The 23,137-nt window shown below is 36.5% G+C and overlaps 1 protein-coding gene across 1 annotated transcript in view; it reads right to left on the bottom strand.

Moving 5' to 3' along the window:
- Window positions 1-1,674: 1,674 nt before the first annotated feature.
- The window catches only part of l(1)G0020 (RNA cytidine acetyltransferase l(1)G0020), a 200,151-nt gene continuing 178,688 nt past the window's right edge, over window positions 1,675-23,137 (bottom strand). The window contains exon 19 of the mRNA XM_090404566.1: window positions 1,675-2,536. Within this exon, the coding sequence (XP_090260692.1) occupies window positions 2,467-2,536 (70 nt within the window). The 3' untranslated portion in view covers window positions 1,675-2,466. The remainder of the gene's footprint in view (window positions 2,537-23,137) is intronic.

The following is a 23,137-nucleotide window of genomic DNA, read 5'->3' as shown; positions in this document are numbered from 1 at the left end:
GAAGTGCCTTAGAAGAAAGAAACATAAGATCTGATAATACTGGAATCTTGACAGAACCTTAATTTGGAGGAAAATTGTCAACAGGAAGTTATTAATGGTATAACTTTTTCATGTAGTACTAGGATACATATCAGGAATTTGATGATGTTAATGATCATTTTAAAACACACTGTAAAAGTGAAGGTATTTGAAATTGTAGATTAAAAATTAATGATTTGTGGAATCAGTGCAAGTACAGTTTCTTTGTGATTAGTGAAACTTTAAGAGAGTTCAAGATGCTTTTTGCCTTTTCAGGATGAGATCAATTTATGAGAAAAAACTGGTAAGATCGAAAAAAACTATATCAATAGTCTTTAAGTGTAGTATGTGTGTAATAAAGAGTACTATAGTTCGCCCACCGTTTGTAGGTCTCTGCTTGGCATCTTGCCAAGAATAGTCAATTCATGCTGAAGGGGAGACAGAAATGAAGAACGTATGAATTGGTCGCCAACACGTGAAATCACGTGCTTTATAGGTAAAATTTTCCAACTGTTATACAAGCAACATAGTTAACTACAATAATCATAAAAGAGAAGTTAATTTTCCGACCTGTAATAATAAACAACTTATCCCACAATACGGACTGATTACCCTATTATTGGAATGGATTCTCCTTTTTCTGATATGTGCAGAAGTGTTGAAGGATCTCTAATCAGTGGGCAAACTATACCAAAGGTATGCTTTGCTTGAATCTAATTCTATAACAGTACATTCTGAACAAATAGATTTTTGGATATCGGGGGGAAAAAAAAATGATGGATGGCACTTAAACAGCCTGAAGAGAATGAAGGTGCATTATGCTCAAAACAAAGTGATTTTACTGAAAAGAAGAGCAAATATTACAAATATGTTTTTATGGATTAATTGGAATCTCTACAGCTAGTGTACTAAAATTTCATTCAAGGAAAGTTCTCTGGCAAATATTTTGCTGCATGTATGAATGGATTATCCAGAATTATCACACAAAGCATTTAGACTTAGAATTAAAATTAAAATTTAGAAATTAGAATTAGGGCTAAACTTAAAATTTAGTTGCTGAGATGTAGGAACAAAAACATTCAGAATTCTGTATGTTTATTTATCTGTGAATTCAATAAAATACCGTGTAATTTGTGTATTTGTTATGTATTGTTTTGGAGTTCAAATCATGGAAATGGGTTTAGGGGTTTGTAGAAGGCACAGGTCTAAATTAATGGCAATAAATGTACTTGTAAATTTCGTTTTATCTAACATGGACTTGTATGTTCATTTCTAGTTTCTGAACTATAAAATGCATTCCCACTAAAATTAAGCTTATCTATTTCATGGACAAATATTAGGTATAATTTTTGGTATAACACTTTGCTGAAATATTCCCTAAAGATAATAGCTTACTAACTTCTTGCTTCTTCTACCACAAAATACACCAGAGTTCACATTTCTTTTGACCCCCCCCCATCCTTTCCAGTGAGAAAGCGGTGTGTGTGTGGGGGGGGGGGGGGGGGGTCTTCATGAAAATATGAAGCCATTTGAATGCCTTAATACTTAAACGTTTTTTATTTTTTATTTTATTTTTTATTTTATTTATTTTTTTTTTTTTTATGTGGCTCCCACCCATGAAAGGTTTTTATAAGCCTATGGTACATTCACACTATATATTTTTTGTATCTTTATTTACTTTTTACATAGTGTGGAAACTCTGCTCTAGAGACCAAACATAGAATTTTTAAGCTACTTTGCCAGTTGCTTGTTTATACCAAAATTATATAATTCATCTGTTTACAAGAACATTTTAATAAGTAGCTCTACATTCTATATTAGCAGCTTGGTATTTAGGAAAGATCTCATTATAAATATGGTTTTAAGATATATTATGCTTTCATATGTCAAATCCTTTACTTTTAGTAATGAGACATAAAAAATTTTCCAATTTTCATCTTGCTTCCAATATTTAGGAGTAGTTGGTTAGAAATACTCTACTAAATTTATGTGCAAATTCAGCTTATATATGAAATGTGATAATGATACAAATGCCAATTAGCATAGTTATGAATTTGGTGGAGGGATGGACCTGTACACTTTGTGTTCAGACTTTTTTGATATCTGGACACAGAAAAGAGAATGCTGCCCACACAGCCCAAGCAGACTGTAGATGTAAGTATATGGAAAAAGTCTGAACCCAAAGTGTATTAAGAGATTAATACTGCATATTAAGAAATAAAGATTTCTTTAAAAAATAATATGTAGAAAAATTATTAAAAAAAGCAATGATATTTATTAAGTTATAATTAACAATTTTGAATTTGGATATATTAATATATATGCAAAATATGAAATGTACAGTATATATGTATCTTAATACATATTAAAATGCTTTCTATGTACAGTCAAGGAAATTTTATCTTTAAATAAACTAATTTACATAAAAATAAAATATGTACATAATTATTATTTTTTCATTTTTTTCCCTTTCTTCATCTTTTTTACTGGAGGTTCATTATCTTCAGGTTTACGTATGCTGTAATAAAATAAATGATGCTTATGAAGGGAATTATAAGTTGCTTACTAAACAAAAAATATAAAAGGAAATAAAAGTTGGGTTAGGACAATAACATGATATGCCACAAAATATCCAAACCAGAAATAATTCCTACTTGTTCTAGTTCTTAGTTTAAAAAAAAACAAGTAAGATACAAAAAAATTCTTTAACTTGCACAGGATTTTGTGCAATATGAAATTATGAACATCTCTGAATGTTTTTTATATATTCAGGCATATTTTTTCCTTTTTATGACATAGTTTTGGTTTCATAAACAATATTAAATAAGTGAAACTAATAAATTTAATAAAAATAATATAACAGAATTTATTATATCACTATATATAATGAACCACAATTTCGATGTACATTAAAATAATTTTTCAATGCAGATTTTTCACTTGTCATGAACTGAACAATAAACAATAGTTGGTTTTTCTTTTGTATTTTTTTGAAATAGCCACATGCAAAATTTTTTTGCAGTTAAAACATTTTTAAGTTCTGTTCCAGACAAAAATATAAGACCTTTTCAAACTGTTTCAATAAGCAGGATAGTGGTCTCACGCTGGATACTATGATAAAACCACAGCCTGTTGGATAAAAAGTTGGGTTGGAATCTGCTGTGATAAATAACGGTATGGAGCTAGCGTTTTGTGTGTGGGCATTCTTCTCGATAATATGTAGGATGTAAAATCCAAGTTTCTGGGGAGGAGGGAGGGGTTAATAGTACAAGATGTAAGTCTGAATCCCAGAGACTTTAACTTTTATAAAGATTTTTCAGTTTGAAAGTGATTGTTAGCCAATGCCTCATACAGAGAAGGTACAGAATCCCTCCCTTCCAGAAATTGGTAATATTCTGTGCTGAATTTCGATCAGTAAAAATTAATTTCTTACTATCCTATATATCTAACTTTTAAATTCTTATTAAATACAGAAGATAACTATATGGCCTTTCTAGAATTTACATGATATAAGATCAAAGAAAATATCTCTCACTCTCTAACCCTCACAATTAATTAATTTCTGAGGAATGACATCAAACACAATACAAATAATGAACATAGCATTCAGCTAAATGTTCTATAATTTCAATTAACTATATCAAAACTTCCTTTATTTTGTTTATTTAATTTAAATGTTTCCACTCATTCAGTCTAACTTCTCAAATTCCTTAGATCATATTAAAAGAAGTTAAAAGTCTCATTTTATTATTATGCTTACATATATCCTAGCAAGCAAGACTGATGAAAAACATCTTTCTTTTCCTTCCTGAATCGGGCATGAAGATAATCGCTTTGACAATAGAAGAAGAACATTTAACGACAATAAAGAAATGCCTTCTTTGTGTATGGTCTCTTGAATTAAATGGTATATTAACTGAGTACAAACAGGCATTTTTTAACATTATTCAAAACAATGAAAGGTAACAATTTTCCTTATCCACTTTGGTGATAATAACATTTCTATTCTGATTACATGGATTGAAAATAGGCAACTTTTTTTTTTTTTTGAAGTTTCACGTATTTTAAGATACTCACCATGTCCAGATGGACAAAAAGAGGCTAGACACATGAATTTGTAAGCAGGATGCTGATAACTTCTTTCTTGAGCTGAATATCTGCCACTCTTTGATACTCAGATTTTGTAATAGATTTCATATTGAAATCTATTACAAAAATGTCTGATGAACACATAAGCCTATCCACGCGTATACTTTCTCAGTATCCATATACATTCGCCTTTTATTAATCCATTTGCTAAAGGTTTCACTGGCCTGACAGCTGTTTCAAACTGGTTGGTTCTCTTCCGAGACCAGGCAGAAATCTTAAGAAAGTAAAAATTCTTGTTCAATACTAAGGAAATTGAAATGTCAGAGAAACTTTTAAGTAGTCCAGCTCAGGCAACTTGGGGATGCCAAGGACTGTATTCTCATAAGCTCTCAGGTCAACTTTCATAGTTTCTACAAACATTCGGCTTTGAAATAATGATGGATTTAATATTCACTTTGCCTATGTAATTTTACACTATCAAAATGAAACCTTTTGGCTCTTTCTTTAGCAATTACTTTTGTGCACTATCCAAGAGTTCACTTACGAAAAATACATTTCTCTGACAATACATTTCAATTTCCTTAGTACTGAACAAGAGTTTTTGTTCTCTTAAGGTCTCTGAAGAGAACCAACCAGCTCAAAACAGCTGTCATGCTAGTGAAACCTTTATTAAATGGACAAATAAAAGGCGAATATATGGATGTTTTGGCAGTGCTCATGTCTTTTAAGTAGTCCCTAAGGCAATTGGGAATGCTGAGGACTGTATGTTCATAAGCTCTCAGGTCAACTTGCAAAACTTTCATGTTTTCTACAAATATTCGGCTTTGAAATAATGTTGGATTTAATATCCACTTTGCCTATGTAATTTTACCTTGCCAAAATGAAGCCTTTTGGCTCTTTTTATAGTAATAATACTTTCTATCTGTAGCAAACTTACCAACACCATCTAATTAGATAATACCGCTTACACAAGTGAAATCAAATGCATCCATGACACTTTATTAGCCAATGCTCTCCCCACTCCTCCTTCTCCTTCTCCTACTCAAAAAATCAAACTTAAATGTGATCCAAAACCCAGCTCATAGAAATCCATTGCCATCTTTTACACCTGAAGAACATTAATAAAAAATAAAAAAAAAAAGTAACAGAAGTTCTTTAGTCCAAGCTACTTCACGTTCCTAGGAAGAAAGAGGAGGTCTCACAGTGTGGAGACCTCCTCATACTTTAAGGAGGTCTCTTAAAATTACTTGTCATGTAAACTTGTCTTGTCTGTTACCCACAAATCTTCAACCTGTTCTCATAAGGTTCATTCCACAGATGTGCTACCATCTTAGTCACTTGCCTCTGGATCCTCTCCATCTCTTCTTCATTGCCAAGAAACCCATACGACCAGATCTGAGGGACAGTGGTCAAGTTGCAGGTGTTACCAAGGCTTGATAAAGAGAAATAATAACCTGTTTGTTTCTGCTCATCAAAGTATTCTTCAGTAACCAAGTAATCTGATTGGCTGCTTTAGCTACTTTTGCTATGTGCCATTTAAATCTTAACTCCCTATCCAGCAACACTCCCAAATCTCTGGTTTTGTCAATTTCCTAGAGTACAGTTCCATCAATGTGGTATACAGCTGGTAATCTTTACACTCCTAAATGTATAACCTTACACTTTGCCACACTAAACTGACATCCATTCTCCTTTGCCTAGACTACCAATCTATTCAAATCATCTTGCAAAATTTTAGCATCATCTGTATTAACTATTGCTCTACCCAACTTTGCATCATCATCAAACACCTGAACAGGTCTTCTCCTCAGATCCCTTCCTATATCAGCAATGTACAAGTTAAACGGCATCAGCCCAAACATTGAGATCTGAGGCCTGCCATTAGTCAAAGGCCTTCTTCTGGACTCTGTTCCTGAATAAATTACTCTCTGATATCTTTTCATCAACCACCCTTGTATTTACCTTCACCAACCCCATGTGCTGTAGTTTACTGATTAGAATTCCATGTGGTGTTGTGTTTTGCCAAGTCCAGAAGTATCACTGTAAATCCATAACCTTTATCCAGCTTAGTTACGTGAGCAAGTTACTGAGACATGACTTACCTTCACAAAACCATGTCCCCCCCCCCTCCTTCCCCACAGTATCCCATTTCTGTCTATTCATGCCTGTATTTTGCTCTTGACCAACTTTTCCAGTACCTAGACAACACCTGATATACTGATTGGTCAATAATTTGCTACATCTATCTTGGAGCCCCCCTTTAAGCAATGGAACTATTTTTCCCTCTTTCCACTCACTTGGGACTAATCCAGAGCCAAGACTTACATTAAACAATGTGGTCAAAGGCACTGACAATTCCCTAGCACCTTCATGTAAAACTCAAGTTGGTATACCATCTAATTCCATAGCTGTATTCACATCAAGGTTCCGTAATATGCTATGCATCTCCATTTAATTTACCTCAGTTCTCATATAAGTCTCTCTTCTTTTTCTTCTACAGCTTTTCCCACTTAAGTAGGGTCGCTGTTTGTGGTGAGTCTACTCCACAACTTCGTCTTGGGCTGTAGCCACATCCAAGTTCTTCAAGAGCAAAATACAGGCATGAATATTGCCACCATCTCCCTCCATCTTTTCTTTGGCCGTCCACGCTTCCTCCCCTCCCCTGCACATCCATCTGCATGACCTTTCTTCAAACATACTCTTCCTCCCTCCTCATCACATGACCAAACCATCTCAACCTTGCCGCCTGTATCTTTGCCCCTAAGTTCGTAACTTTCACCATTCCCCCTACATAGTCATTTCTCAGATAATCCTTTCTGGCCACACTGCACATCCACCTAAGCATTCTCATCTCTGCTACCTCCATCCTGCTGATGTTATTTTTCCTCAGGGAAAAATAACATCAGCAGCTGGTCTCGCTACTGTCCTGTAAATTTTGTCTTTTAGATTGATTGGCACCCTCTTATCGCATAGCACTCCAGCCATTTCTCTCCAGTTCCTCCATCCTGCATTCCACTTCCTTCTCAGCCTCATTCTTTCATTCTTGAATCTAAGTATCTAAAGTCACTGACCTTTCTGATGACATTTCTTTCCAGCTCAGATCTGTCTCCTGGCTGCCATCCACTTTGCAACACACATATACTCTGTCTTACTTCTGCTCAGTCTCATAGTTCTCTCTTCCAACTTTCCAGTTTAGCTGCCACTTATTCTCTTGATTCTGCACACAGCAGGATGTCATCTGCATACAACATAGTCCAAGGCACGTCTTCTCTCACCTCCTCCATCACAATATTAAACAGGAAAGGACTTAATGCCGATTCTTGATGCAAGCTGACTGTTACCGGAAAACTTTCTGTCTCTCCCAGGCAGGTTCGAGCTCTTGTCTTCCCATTTCTGTACATCTTCTGCACTAACCTGATATATTTCTCTGGCACCTTCTTCTTCCTCAGACACCTCCAGACTTCTTGCCTTGGCACTCTATCATATGTTTTCTCCAGATCAATAAATACCAGATGTAGCTCCCGTTGTTTTTCTCGAAACTTTTCCATCATCTGTCATTGATCGACCAGGCATGAAGCCAAATTGCTCCTCTGCAATCTAGAGGAATTAAGTTGATGTCCCACACAATGAAAATCCTAGAGAGGGTTCTTGATGGAAGACTGAGGAAGGAGCCACCTCCTTCCTCAGTCTTCCATCAAGAACCCTCTCTAGGATTTTCATTGTGTGGGACATCAACTTAATTCCTCTGTAATTCTTACAGTCTTGTGCATCCCCTTTACTCTTGAGACAAGATGGGGACAAGAGTACTTTCCCTTAATTCCTCGGGTATACTTTCCTGTTGACAAACATTTATTAACAGGTTCCACACCAGGTCAATTCCCCCCCCAGTGCCCTACATGCCTCCACTGGGATCCTGTCAGGGCCCACCGATTTTCCATTCTTCATCCTCTTTATGGCTTCCTTCATTTCCACTCTACTAATGTTCTGCACCATTCCCCCATAAGCCCCCCCCCCATCTTCTCTGTGAGTCCTTGCATTTTCTTCATTCAAAAGCCCTTCTCCATCTCTTTCTTATATCCACATTCCTCCTTAATACCCTTCCTCCAGTCTTTGATCTGCCTCACATGTATTCACATGTGTTCTTTGATGCCTTATTTCTACATTTTGCCAATCGATAAATCTTTCTCTTCCTTCTAATTGATCATAAAGGTCTTGATATGCCATGGCCTTCGCCTGTGCAACAACTCTCTTGGCTTCTCACCTTTTCTCTCTGTCCTCTTCCACTCCTGACCACATCTGCTTTGCCTTCCTCTTAGCCGCCACTACTTCTTGTACATTATAATTCCACCACCAACCCTCCTTCTGCTCTCTAATCTTTCCGGATGTTTCACCAAGCACCTCAATTGCACAGCTTAGAATTACTTTAGAATTATGTCTCCACCAATCTTGTACACTTTCTAGTCCAACCAAAATCTTCTCTAACACCTTCTCTCTAAAACAGTTCCTCACACTCTCTTCTTTTAAGCGAAACCACTTAATTGTCTTCCTCCCATGGCTTCCAAAGGTTCTTATTTTCGATTTCATTTTAAAGTCTGCGCAGAGCAGCTAGTGTTGCTGCATCACTTGATCTGTTGGGATTACCTTACAATTGGAAAAACTTTTTATTGGGATTATATTGATCAAGTGTATATAATAAACAACTAAGTTATACCAACTAGTTTCACCAACTAAATCTGTTGGCATCTTCAGGGTACATAACTGATGTAAGGCACTAAAAAGTAAAAAACTGTTACAAACTAAAATCAACTGATTCCAATTATATTAAACAAAGAACAGAGCGCGTACAATACATTCACAGAGCGTGGATGACCTCACTTGTTGTTATTTAGGAACGTTCTATAGTTGGCACTATAATTCAGTTCTGGCAAGTTGAAGGATCTGATAAGGGTCTTCCAGATCACGGGCAAGATTAGTCCTTGGTTCCTGTTAAGGTTTTGTGTACAGCGGGCAGCAACTGTTGTGGCCTCCTTAAAAATTCGGGAACGGAAGTCCTCCTCCTCCATGTAAGGAATTGTGCTTCTATCCCACTCTATGGTATGGTTCGTTCTTGAGAAATGAAACACTAACCCCGATTTTTCTTCTCTGTTATTATTGACATCACCTATATGTTCTTTTTGCCTAATTTCAAGGCTCCTTGAAGTTTGGCCGAAGAGAAGAAAAATCAAGGTTAGCGTTTCATTTCTCAAGAACAAACCATACCACAGAGTGGGATAGAAGCACAATTCCTTACATGGAGGAGGAGGACTTCCGTTCCCGAATTTTTAAGGAGGCCACAACAGTTGCTGCCCGCTGTACACAAAGCCTTAACAGGAACCAAGGACTAATCTTGCCCGTGATCTGGAAGACCCTTATCAGATCCTTCGACTCGCCAGAACTGAATTATAGTGCCAACTATAGAACGTTCCTAAATAACAACAAGTGAGATCATCCACGCTCTATGCATGTATTGTACGTGCTCTGTTCTTTGTTTAATATAATTGGAATCGGTTGATTTTAGTTTGTAACAGTTTTTTAATTTTTAGTGCCTTACATCAGTTATGTACCCTGAAGATGCCAACAGACTTAGTTGGTGAAACTAGTTGGTATAACCTAGTTGTTTATTATATACACTTGATCAATATAATCCCAAGAAAAAGTTGTTCCAGAGCTTTTTGGTCAAGAAAATTAAACGTTTTTTTAACACCTTACAATTTGTTACTGCCTTAAGATGTTTTCTTCTAGTCAAAATGTGATCAATCTGTGAACTATTGTTGCCACTTCTAAATGTTATCAAATGCTCTTCCCTCTTACAGAAAAAGAAGTTCACAATTGCCAGATCGAACACTACTGCAAAGTCCAAAATCCTCTCTCCCTATGTGTCCGTTCAAGTCTCCTCCAACAATCACCATTTTCTTCCAGTTTCCTCATTTCTTCATCTAGTACGTTCCAGAATTCATCTTTCTCTTCTGCTGCTGTACAGTCAACTTGTGGGGCGTATACACATAAGATGACCAGTTGCTCTTCTCCAAGACCCAGTTTCATTCGCATGATCCTGCCGTTCCTCCTACCCAGTTCCAGTACTTTGTGCTTTATTATCTCTCTCATTACTGCAATATTTCTACCTGGATGATATACTCTTGCAAAGTGTTCACTTAGTAATTCTACTATTTCAATTGATTCAGTTACCTCCCTACCATCAGCATTCATTAAAATCATTCTGGTATAAACATTCTTACTTTTCCTTGCAACGTATCAAAAGAACTGTTTGGGATTATCTTTGGCCTGCACTGCTAATTTCCTTTCATACTCGCCTTTTGTTTTTTTCTTAGCACACTGGTTAGCCCTCTGACCTGTGCTTTGTACTACTCATGTGCCTGCTGGTCACCTTTCTCCTTGAATTCCCTCCACAATTTTTTTTTGTAGCTCCAGCGTAATGGTTTCATCTTCTGTCAGCCATTGTCTCACTGATGCCAATACCCTTTGGCCAGAATGAGCTAACCAATGCCAACCCCCCCCCCCCCACTGTTCTGAATGCTTCTAGCATTAGTGTACATAAAGAGCAAAAGCTCCTTAGGCTCATCGCTATACTGATGCTTTATACTAACTAACTATCTCATTCTGGTTTGTTACCAGTGGTACTAACTTAGGCATATTATACACATTCTTACATTCAACTGCCTCACTGATATCTGCATATCAACTCAACAGCCCCCCCCCCCCAAGCTTTAGTTTCCCTGATTTTGCACATCCTTTCACTTCATTCGAAAACACTTTTTCAGATGCAAACCATTCTTGTATAACTAGTCCTTTCACCTGTCAAACTCACTCCACACATTAAAACACATCAAGTCATTTGCTATTATGATCCTCCTCCTCAGTTCTACTTTGTCATACCATGGCAACAGACTCACTATCTTCACTTTCTCACTCTTTTCTCTTGCTACTTCCATTAATTCTTTCATGTCATCCCTCATGCTATACTTTTCTCCTTTTAAATCATTCATTCCAGCCAAAATGATCGGCTCTTTCACTTTATCCTTTGGCACTCTAATCGCCTCACTGACAATTAATTTTTACATCTGGGAACCACAATTTTGTCAATCTCTTGCCAATCCCACCTCTTATTATAGAATTGCCATACAAGACTTGCTCCTTGATTTTTTCTTCTCTCTTAGTCAAGCATTCATTTCTCTTTTCTTTTCTTTCTTTCTGATATCAGCCAATCCACTAGTCAGATGTTTCTGCATTCGTTGCAGCTCCCACTTCATCCTGTGTATCACTCTGCATAACTGAGCCATCTCCTTCATTACATCCACCATACTACTGTTCTTTTGATCAACAATTTCACGTGACTTTCAACCTCATTTCAATCCCATCTGCTGTTACACCACCACAGACATTTTCATGCATATTCTCTATTCCTTCCGCTACTTCAATCTTCTGACCTGACCCGCACTTTTTGACCCTTGCTTTCATAGCATTTTTGGCACACTTTCCCACAACAATCACTTTCAAACCAAATTTCATTTGCTTTTTTGTTAATGCATACATCTCCTAGACATTGCACTATACAAAGTCCCTTTGGTTGAATTCTTTAAACAATGATGCCTTGGACACCATTACAGGTATCCCTCGCTTACAAGATTTGATTAACGCAGCTAAATTAATTGCGACAATCCCTTCATATACATTGTAAGAGTTTTAATTAACACATTTTAAATTTACCAAGCCCACGAAAGTCGTGAGCATGATGATGTCATTCCACCACCGGTTCATTAAATAAAAAAAAAAAAAAAAAAGAGGAGGAAAGTAATTACCTTAGATAAAAAACTTGATATAATTTAAAGATTTAAACATGGTGAAAGTAAAACTATGATTGCAAACTAATTTGGTTTTAACAAGTCTGCAATATGGACTATTTTATCCAAAGCTGATGAGTATTGCAAGCAAGGTAAAGTTGCGTCTACATCTGCAAGTATGCAATGCACACGTAACTGAAGTTCTATAATGGTTGAAATGGAAATTCTGTGGATTATTAGTCTGGAAGACTGTAATCAAAAGAGAATTCCAATTAATGCCTATAATTTCATGGCCAAAGCTCCAAGCCTCTTTTCAAGACTTGAAGAGACTAAATATAAAGAAGACAATTCAAATTAGCTGCTAGCAAAGGCTGACTTGAGCTGATGAAGATGCTTCGTCTACATTTCCTGCTGAGCTGCAGAAAATTATCAAAAAAAAAATGATTACGATTACAGCCAAATTTTCAATTTATATGAAACTGGTGGGGAAAAAAATGCCACCTAGAACTTTTATATATAAAAAAAAAAAAAGCAGGAAAGCCTGGCTATAAAGTACCGAAAGATCACTTAAGTGTTATGCTTGGGGCGAATGCTAATGGAGATTTAAATTGAAACCGCTGCTTGTTTATCGAACTCATAACCCAAGGGTTTTAAAAGAAGAACATGTAATAAGAACTCTACCTGTAATTTGGTAGGCGAATCAGAAGGCTTGGATTATCCAAAGTCTATTCAAAGATTGGTTTAAGTCTTAATTTTGTGTGGCAGTTGAAACTTATTGCGAGAGAAATAACTCAGCTTTCAAAAGCTCTTTTGTTTTTAGATACAATGATGCCTATGTCCAACCATGGACATAGGTGTCATCGCAACTTTCAAAGTCTATTTTCTGAAAAAGACATTCTCAAAGGCAGTAGAAACAACGAGTGAAAATGCGATTAGGCTCCAGGAATTTTGAACAAATTTTAACATGCAATTGAAAACATTCATGGCTCGCTTCTAGCTGCATGAGAGCTGTTTGGAAAAACCTTTTGCCAGAATGCACTAATGACTTAGGTGCTTTTCAAAATCCAGTGAACAACGTGGGTGAAGAAATCGTTGCAATTGGTAAAGAAGACCTTGGTTTTGATGCAGAAGATGTTAAAGAATTATTGGATTCAAATTCAAAAGATTTCAATGACAACGATCTTCTTGAAATTGAACAAGGCGCATATGAAGACAACAAACAAATGGAATGTGAAGATGAGGTTGCAAAAGAGATAACAATCACAAAACTGGATGAGTATTTTGCAGTTTAGAATCACTTAAGCAGCAAGTAATGGATATGGATTCAGATGTTAATTGAAGAATGCTTGTTTGCCGAGGTTTATTGAGTCATTTTGCTTGTTATTCTAGAATTTATGTTAAGAAAAAACTAAAACTGCTCAAATGACTAATGATAATTTTTTTGATAAAAAATTGCAGAAACTAATGTAGGTACAAGCATTTATTAAACGTTTACTTTGCATTCCTTTTTTATCTTTCCTAAAAGAGTAGCATATAAAACGAATTATTAATACAGTAATCGATCATGGACAAATTGTAATTTTTACCATTGATTATTATATTTGATTAATGCAATTTTGATATACACGGTAACATCAAGGAATTAATTAATCGCATTAATCAAGAAATACCTGTATTTTTTGCTTTGCATGTGCTACGATATGCAATGCAGTTTACCATGCAGAAACACTATATTGACTATATTGAAAATAAAGTTTTAACTTAAATCTAATTAACACCACAATCTAATTCTAACACAATTTTTGACTAATATCGCTATTTTTTTTTTTTTTTAAACTAAACAATTTAGCTATCAGTGCTCTCCAGACACAGGCCTACCACCACATGCCACCTGATGGCATACAATCATCCCCTTATAAGACAGTGGGAACAGTGGTGTAGCTAGGGTACAGATGGTGGTCTGCCCAGACAGCACTTTGAACCTTTTTGAAGTTAATTCTAAAATACAGTTCATGAACACACTAGATGTACTCACCACTTCAACAGGCAAAATTTTCCCCTCACTGCTGTGGTTCTCCTTTCTTAACAACACATCCCCCCCCCCCTACTTTCCATATAACTAAAAATTTCACTAACAATCATATAACATCTTTTCAGAAGTTTGTACACTTCAATCATATCACCCCTGTTTCTCAACCAATTTTTTCTCATATTATGACTTGGCTTTCTGCAGTCTATATTCTCAATTTGTCCAAATAACCTACATTCTATAATCCTGATATTATCTTTGTAACTCTTTTTTGCACTCTTTCCACATCTTCCTTCCCACTCTGAATCCAGTAGACCTAATCTGTGAACAATTGTCTGGGTGCAGTCATATAAAGTGGCAAAATGACTTCCTTACCCTTAAATGCAAATGTTTGTTTCAGCATCGCAATTACTATCTGAGTTGTATTTGCAATTTTTGGTATGTGACCTTTGAACATCTAATTTCTATCCAGCAAGATCCCTCATCTCATCAGTTATCTTACAATATCATACGCTGGTGGAAACTGCATCGCGGTGAAGCGTAGTGTTGCATTACACTAACAAACATTCAATTCACAGCCATTATCATTTGCACACATTTTAGGCCTATTCAAATCATTCTATAAGTGCTGTATATCAACAGCATTCCTGATTACCCTACCTAACTTTGTGGCACTGGTAAACAATTGAACATCTCCAGCCAGGGGTCCTTTCCAATATCATCAATGTATATATTGAAACAACAATGGTCTAAGGATTGAACTTTGGGATACATCACTCATCATCATCAAATTCCTGACATGTATCCTCAAGTGGGTGTACAGGATAATTATGATAATACTACATGAAAAAGTAACATCATTACTAACTTCTGATCAACAATTTAGCTCCAAATCAATCTGTTATCTGTCAAGATTCCAATATTATCAGATCTTATACTTCTGTCTTTAAAGGTACTTTTTTACGTATCAATCCATCTATATCTTGGTCTTCCTATGGGTCTTTTTACAGGCAACGGCAAAGAACACTTGTTTTGCTAATCTAGCCTCTCATATTTGGTTTAAATGACCATACCACTCAAGATTAGCTCTACGCATTCCCAAATGCTAAGAATGGCAAGTATTTTCCTAATATCCTCATTTTTAATGTGATACTGCCATTGATGCCATCTGTTCATGCCACTAATCTTTCTCAGAATTGTCGTATCAGAGGCCTCCAGTCTTTGGTCAAGTGTTTTATTTCAAATGCTCAGATCTATAAGTTAAAACCGGTTTGAACACCGTCTTGTATACAGCTAATTTAGTGTTTTGACTAATTTCTTTCTTATTCCACATAAATTAATTCAGTTGACTTCCTACTATACCAGCTTTTCTAATTCTCTTGTCTATTTCCATATTTAATTTAACATCTTTACTAAAAATTGTGCCTAAAGGGATGAAAAGTTTTATTTTACTTATTAGCAAATTAGCAATTTCATTCTCTCCCACCCCTCCTTGAAATACTACTTTCTGATACCTCCATCAGCCACCTGCTTATCCAAGTTAATAGTTTACATTCTAATTCTGTATCCTCTATTTTATGCCATAGCTTTTCATGTGGTATTCTGTCAAATTCTTTAGCAAAGTCCAGAAATATCACAGTGTATTCATTCTTATTATACAACTCAGCCATAACATTATTATAACATATGAGCATATTGATAAGATGTGACTTGCTGTACCATTGCGTACTTTCCTCCCAAAAAAGTACTGGTGATAAATCAGTTATTAGACATGTCAGATTTTGCACACAATCCTTTTTTTTTTTACAATGGGACTATCATACAATCTTTCAATTCCTGCAATATCTTTCCTGAGCTAAGGCTGTAATTATACTAACATCTCAAGGGATTAGACAGTTCAGCTCAACATTCCTTTAGCATATGTGCTGATATACCCCATCTGTCTCTGTAACCAAATTCTCATCTAGGTTATACAACACCTCTTGAAGGATGTTGTGGTAGCACTGTGTGCCATGTTGATACACCAGGCTGATAATCTTAGTGAGGTGAGCATTCATTATTTGAACAATTGCATCTGCTTCCAATACAAACATGCAGTCTGCATGCATTCTTTCTGACAAAATTTTTTCATACTATGACTTAGCTTTCCAAACAACACGTGTAACTTTCCATCTTTATACTGTTGTTTTAATCATTTTTACACAAGCATAAGCAAAAAAGTTTATGCATGGAGTATCTTCACAACTAGTCTACTTTCCTGATGATAGCACACTCCACTTGTCCTACTCATATAACAGGCCTTGAAGTGCTCAATCATCTCATGGTTTAAGATCATCTATAATAAATGCCCTGAACACTGATCTTTATAGCATCCATAATTGGGATGAAAGCTACCTGGTCAAGAAAGTTCTAGGTGGTAGATGTCTTTCATTCTCTGGTGAAATACCACCACCTTGCTTATTAGAGACTTGAAATGGCTGCAGCCATGTTTAGTCACTAGAGCAAGGGTTCCAGTTTCTGTCTCCCGCACTCTTCCCACATGCAGTGAAAATAATACCTCAATGACATAACAATCTCAATGTAAGGGATCTGGACCTTCCCCCATTTGAGGGTACAGCAGTAAAATGGTTCTGTAGGCCAGCCACTGGTTAGTGTTAGTACACAGGACCAAACAATTTCAAAAACCTAACGTCAAATTCTGCAACCACATTTTGCGTTTGTGACCTGAAGGGAGACCAAATACTGTGGCTGCAGGGGTACCCATTGAGGCCACATATGGACAGGAGACCAAGTTCCCTCTGTGTGGGTGTTTCTGGGTCTGCTACATCTCACATACTTCACTTCCACATCTCTTCGCCACCAAATACAATGGATCAGAACCCAAAGAAATGTGATTTTACTGTGGATCATAATACCCCCCCCCAAAAAAAAAAACAGTTCAAAAAATTCATAAAAAATCCAACCAAAAAATATCAAAAACAACACCAATCCAACTAAATGATCCACCAAACCTAATTCTTACAAAAGTTTCCACATACACTTCACTGACATCCATGGCCTAAACAGCAATATAAACTATGTAGGACACTGCCTACAGTCATCTAAACCAGAATTACTACTCCTATCAGAACCCCAACTGGCAACCTCAACAACCACTTTCCACCACAAGGGTGGCACCTGTGCAATCATCAGACAGTCATACCATGCCAGAGATTGTAAAGCCTCAAATCCCAACTGTTTGATCTGCTTTGGCTCAAAATTTTCCTACCAAATCATATGCCCTTTTCATATGCTCTCTCTCTATCACTCTCTGAACTCTGTTAACCACTCTGACCTTATTAACTCTCTCTCTAAAGCTTGACTTTCTGTATTCAAAATATCCAATGAGGTCATCCTTCTTGGGACTTCAACAACCACAATTCATATTGGCTTCCCTTCTCCAGTTTCACTAATCAAGCAGGCAGGCAGGCAGGGATGTTGAGGTGTCTGCGCCATCAGCATTGACTTATCACAGATCATTAATCACCCTACCAGAATACTTGACAACCCCCTCCAAATTTGCCAACACACTTGACCTCTTCCTAACAAGCTCCCCTTCCAAGTACACTGTGGATGTCAGTTCTACTCTTGGTAACTTGGATCACAACCTCACGTCTCTTTTGCCACAGAACAACTTTCATCCACCAGTTCTTGTGTCCTTTGCTACTACAAGGGTGCCAAATGGGACAATCTCTATTACTTCTATTCCTTCTTCCAGTGGTCCAATCCGACTACTGCTTCAGTTCTTCCTGCTCAGACCAAATAACAGAAATCATCCTTACATGGATGATTTCTGTTATTTGGGAATTCTGTTATTCGGAAATTCCAAACATGGGTTCTCAAAAAAAGTGTGCCAATGCAGTAAAAGAAAAAGCTTCTGCAAAAAACCACAAAATAGCTCAAGACCAAAACTCCAGCTGCTCACTCTGCCTATACTGCAGCTTGCAACAGTTGTAAAAGAATCATCACCAAGTCTAAAATGGTCAAATGCTGCAAACTTGCCTCCTTCCCAAATGGCAGTCAATTCTTCTAGCTGCTTCCCAAGGCCACTGAGTGCTATTTCTGTCTGCCTAGGTTTCCACCACTCTCACATCCAGATGGTAGCATAGCTACCTCACCTAAAGACAAGGCCAACTTACTGGCATCACTCTTCTTTTCCAATTTCTATATTGATGACCTGGGCAAAGTTCCCTTCACTCCACCAAGAACCCTCTCTCTCCATGTCAACCACAGTCTTCTGCCATAAGAAATCCAGAGAATCCTTAATAATCTGAACACAAACAAGGCATCTGGTCCTGATATATCCCATCTATTACTGTGCCCCAGAACTAATACCTATCCTGTATTGTTTCCTCAATCTTTCCTATTCACCTAGCATGTCCCTATACCATGGAAAAAAGGCCCACATCCAAAGAAAGGTGATAAGTCAACCAACAAACTACTATCCAATTACTCTCATTTCTGTTCTCTTAGAGAAGTCATCAACAACCAACTCTTGAATCACTTAGAGACCTACCAACTAATCAGTGACCAGCAGTACAGATTCAACCACTCGTGATGTACAGCTGACCTTCTGCTTTCACCAACCACCTAGGGACACAAGCCATGGAAAAACTCATGTAGTTGCCCTTGATATTTCAAAGCCATTTGATTGGGTTTGGAACTATCGGCACATCCAAGCACAAGTCTCTCTGTTGAATGAGAATATTGTATGTATTCTCATTCAACGAATGAGAATACATACACCGTTATGTATTCTCATAACGTTTTATATTATGAGAATGTAAAACAATGTGTTTTACATTCTCATAATGTAAAACGCAGCTCCTAGGAGATGCGTTACTGTTTTTATATTATGAGGAGAGGTCACTACCCAGACCGGTTTCAACTTTTATTGAGGTCTCTTCAGTGAATATGTAGACCTGGAAATACCAAGGTTTAAGTGAACCAAACTTACATATACCCCTACTAATGAATTGCCAGACCGATGTACCCATATATAGGGTGTCCCAAATTCATGCAAGAAGTAATTTTGATAGAAAACACAGGTTTTTAATTAAAAATTGTAATTTCTTATTGATTCATAAAGTATACAGTATAGGGTTATGCATGGAATAGCATATCGGATAAATGGCCTCCATGGCTTTGCTGGCACATACGCACTCTTTTGTTGAAATTTTCCATGACCGTTTTACATAAATGTGGCTGAATTTCGTTGATACAGCGCTCAATTTCCTCCTTCAATGCATGGGTGGTCATGGGCTTGTTGGCATAAACTTCATAAACTTGTTGGCATAAACTTAGACTTCAAAAAACCCCAAGGAAAAAAGTCCAACGGCGTTAACTCACATGACCTGGACGGCCAATTCTGATTGCCAAAACGGGAAATTACACGACCAGGAAATAACTCATGCAGTAATTGAATCGTTTCTCGGGCTGTATGGCATGTGGCACCGTCTTGTTGAAACCACATGTCATCCACATCCATGTCTTGCAATTTAGACACAAAAAACTGGATTATCATGTCGCTATAGCGAGCACCATTAACTGTTATTGCCTTACCAGCTGCATTTTCGAAGAAGAATGGACTGATGATGCCTCCAGCCCAAAATATGCACAAAACAGCGACACGTTGTGGATGCATTTGTTTCTCAACAATCACTCGTGGATTTTCTGAACCCCAAATGCGACAATTTTGTCGATTAACGAAGCCATCAAGATGAAAATGAGCTTCATCGCCAAAGATGATTTTGTTAGAAAAATAAGCATCCAATTGTTGTTGTTGTTCCATAATCCATTCAACGAACTTTCTTCGCTGTGTGTGTGTGTGGTCAGTAGGCTTCAGTTCTTGAGTCAATTGAACTTTGTAAGCATAAAGATGCAAATCAAATCTTTTGTGAGAATACGCTCTAGAGAGCTTCTCGAAATGCCCAATTCAAGACCAAGATGTTCCTGGACTCTCAGCAACATTCTCACGAACTGCTTCGATGTTTTCTGTTGAACAACTTGTTGAAGGACGGCCAGAGTGTATAAGATCACTAATTGATCCAGTTTCCTTGAATTTTTTAATTAATCTTTTCACAGTTGATGAAGTTAAATCACTATTCTGACCATATTTTGTACGAAAATTGTGAACTGTGGCTGCCAAACCTTCATTATTTTTAAAATATTGCTCAACAATGAAAATGCATTGTTCTTTCGTGTAGCGCTCCATTTTAATAACCCTGAACTGTCAGCTGTCACGCTGTCTTTTTTTCTCGTTGGCAACACTTTACCGCACAAATGGCACTAAATTTAAATCTTGCGTGAATTTTGGGACACCCTTTATTATTATTATTACTACGATAAAGAGCCAAGAGGCTATTTTTCTGGTGACATAAATTAAGTTAAGGGGATAATAAATCCCTCATTATTTTAAAGCCGGATACGAAACTCAGAGATCGAAATCTAAGAGTTTCATGCATGGAGCTTGCTCCACCTTTGCTCCGAGTTGCCCTAGTGTTTAAACTCGCTGATAGTTCTTCGGCATGAAACTCTTAGATTTCGATCTCCGAGTTTCGTATCCGGCTTTAAAATAATGAGGGATTTATTATCCCCTTAACTTTACAGTCCTCTATAGTTTTCTATATTTAGGTATAGGAGATATTTAGATTGCTGCAGTTCAGATTCTTTGTTGATTTTCAAGGAAAAAGAGCAGATGGTGCATTCAGAAAAATGGTCTACCTCAGGAAAGTGCTATCTCCCCTCCTCTTCAATATATATACTAATGACCAACCTATAAACCCACGGTCAAGAACCTTCTTATATGCAGATGACGGGCAATGGCTCATCAAGTAAAATCCTTTGGTGACATTGAGAAGCAGCTCTATAAGGAAAACCAACTGAAACCAAATCCCAGTAAAACCCAAATGTGTCTTTTCCATCTCAATAATAGGGAGGTGAGGAGAGAGTTGAATATAGAATGGAATGGTGTGAAACTGGTCAGTTATCCAAATCCAACTTACCTAGGTGTGTTACACTTGATAAGACCCTAAATTATAAGCAACACACAGAGAAGACAGTAGCTAAAACTCAAACACGTAATAATATTCTGCACCGATTAACATCATCTCGATGGGGTGCAAATCCACAAGTACTACACACCTATGCACTGGCACTCTGCTTATCGACAGCCGAGTATGCTAGCCCTGTTTGGGAAAGATCATCACATGTCAAAATTATTGATAAGGTTCTTAATGAAACATGTTGGCAGATTAAGCCTACAAAAATTGACCATCTATACCCACTGTCTGGTATTGCACCTCCTCACATCAGAAGGACTACACAGAATAGATATGAGCAGAAACAACAACTAAATGATAGTACATAACAGGCTAAGATCAAGGAAAAATTTTATTCACTCAGTGGAACCATTGGTTGATTCCATAAAAGCTACAAGGTCAACAATGTGGCAAGAACAATCTCCAGAGGCTCTGAACTTAAATGAATCTCTTCCTTCTGGCTTATATCTTGACTGGCAAAGATGGAAGACATTGAATAGACTTCATTCTGGACAGATCAAAGCAGAATACGGCCAGATGGGGGCTACACAGACAATGACAGCTGCTCATGTGGTGAAACACAAACCACGAATCATCTTCTGCAATGCTACTTAATAGACAATAATATATGCACCCGAGAAGATTTAATGCAGTGTAATGAAACAGCTTTAAAGTATATTAGTCACTGGATGAGTGAAATTTGACATTTTATGTTTTTACTTAATATTTCATACAAGTGCCATTGTTTATCTTTTAATGTCTATTTCTTTAAATGTATGTGTTTAATCATTTATAATGTATGCTCTTACATTTTCTGCAGTTCGCACACAAAATAAATAAATAAATGCCTCAGTATTCCATAATGCAAAGCACACTTTCTCTTGGATGAGCATATTGCTGTGAATTATGGGAAAGGTCACTACCGAGATTGAGTGAAATAAAGATTGAGATTCATTTCTCAACCTTTAATGAGGCCCCATCAGTAGGGTACTATGGCCAAATCAATTCTCAGAAGTGATATATTTCCCATATACAACTATTACAAGGATGTATTACCATATTAATAAAATACTCTGAATCAGGGATAGCTGGAGAAAATTTTTTCACTCTGTCACAAATTATATTATTCTGACATCAACATAATTTCTTGTCAAGTACAATATACATTGAAACCAAGTTGGAACTAGTAAAAAAAAATTTTTTTAACTATTTGGAACCATATCCAGGATATCATAAAAGTAGAAACAGAAATCTCAACTGGAATTCCAAGTAAAATACAGAAAAAAAAAAAAAAAAAGAGTTTTAATGAAGAATATGAACTGGCAGTAAAGTAAAAGAAAGAAGCAATTGGCTTAATAACCTATCTAATATTTATGCTACTCAGAGATACAAAGAGAGAGCAGCAATGAAGGCAATAAAATAATCAGATAACAAAAAATACAATTTTTACATGAACAGACTGAAGAAAACCAGAAATAATCTATGTTAAATAATATCTTTTTTGAAAAGAGAAAAAACAGGTTCATTCACATATGAAGTATCAAACAGGTGGAGAGATTACTTTAACCAACTCCAAAAGTGCAATGAACCTGCTGAAATTTTGAACAGAAAACATATCAATACCTGTCACTTAGAAATATTTAAACCTTCAGTAGCCAAATTAGAAGAATGTATAAAGCAACTTATAAACAATAAAGCACCAGTAAGTGATGGAACAATAGCTGAACTCATCGAATATGGTGGTAGTGAATCAGCTAAAGCAGGGGTTCTCAACCTTTTCCAGTGGCGTACCACTATATTTAATTCAAGATATTAGATGTACCAGTAAGGCAGTGGCTCACGTACCATAGGTTGAGAATCCCTGAGCTTGAGAAATACACAAAATGATAAATTTAATGTGGGAAAATGATCAGATGTCCTCAGAATTGAAAGGATCCCTCTAATCATATCAATATATATACACAGGAAACAAAAATAAATGTGAAAATTATAGAGGGATAGCACTCCTGTCCACAGGCTACAAAATTTTTTCTAATATTTAGAAAATGTATTAGAAAAACTATATGCATATATCTGCTTATTTG

The sequence above is a fragment of the Typopeltis vanoorti genome, chromosome 15, assembly GCF_054136105.1.
Source record: "Typopeltis vanoorti isolate ZY-2024b chromosome 15, IOZ_Tvanoo_1.0, whole genome shotgun sequence".
In the NCBI taxonomy this organism is placed as follows: Eukaryota; Metazoa; Arthropoda; class Arachnida; order Uropygi; family Thelyphonidae; genus Typopeltis; species Typopeltis vanoorti.
Note: the sequence above shows the minus strand (reverse complement) of the source record. Positions and strands in the feature narration are given on the sequence as shown.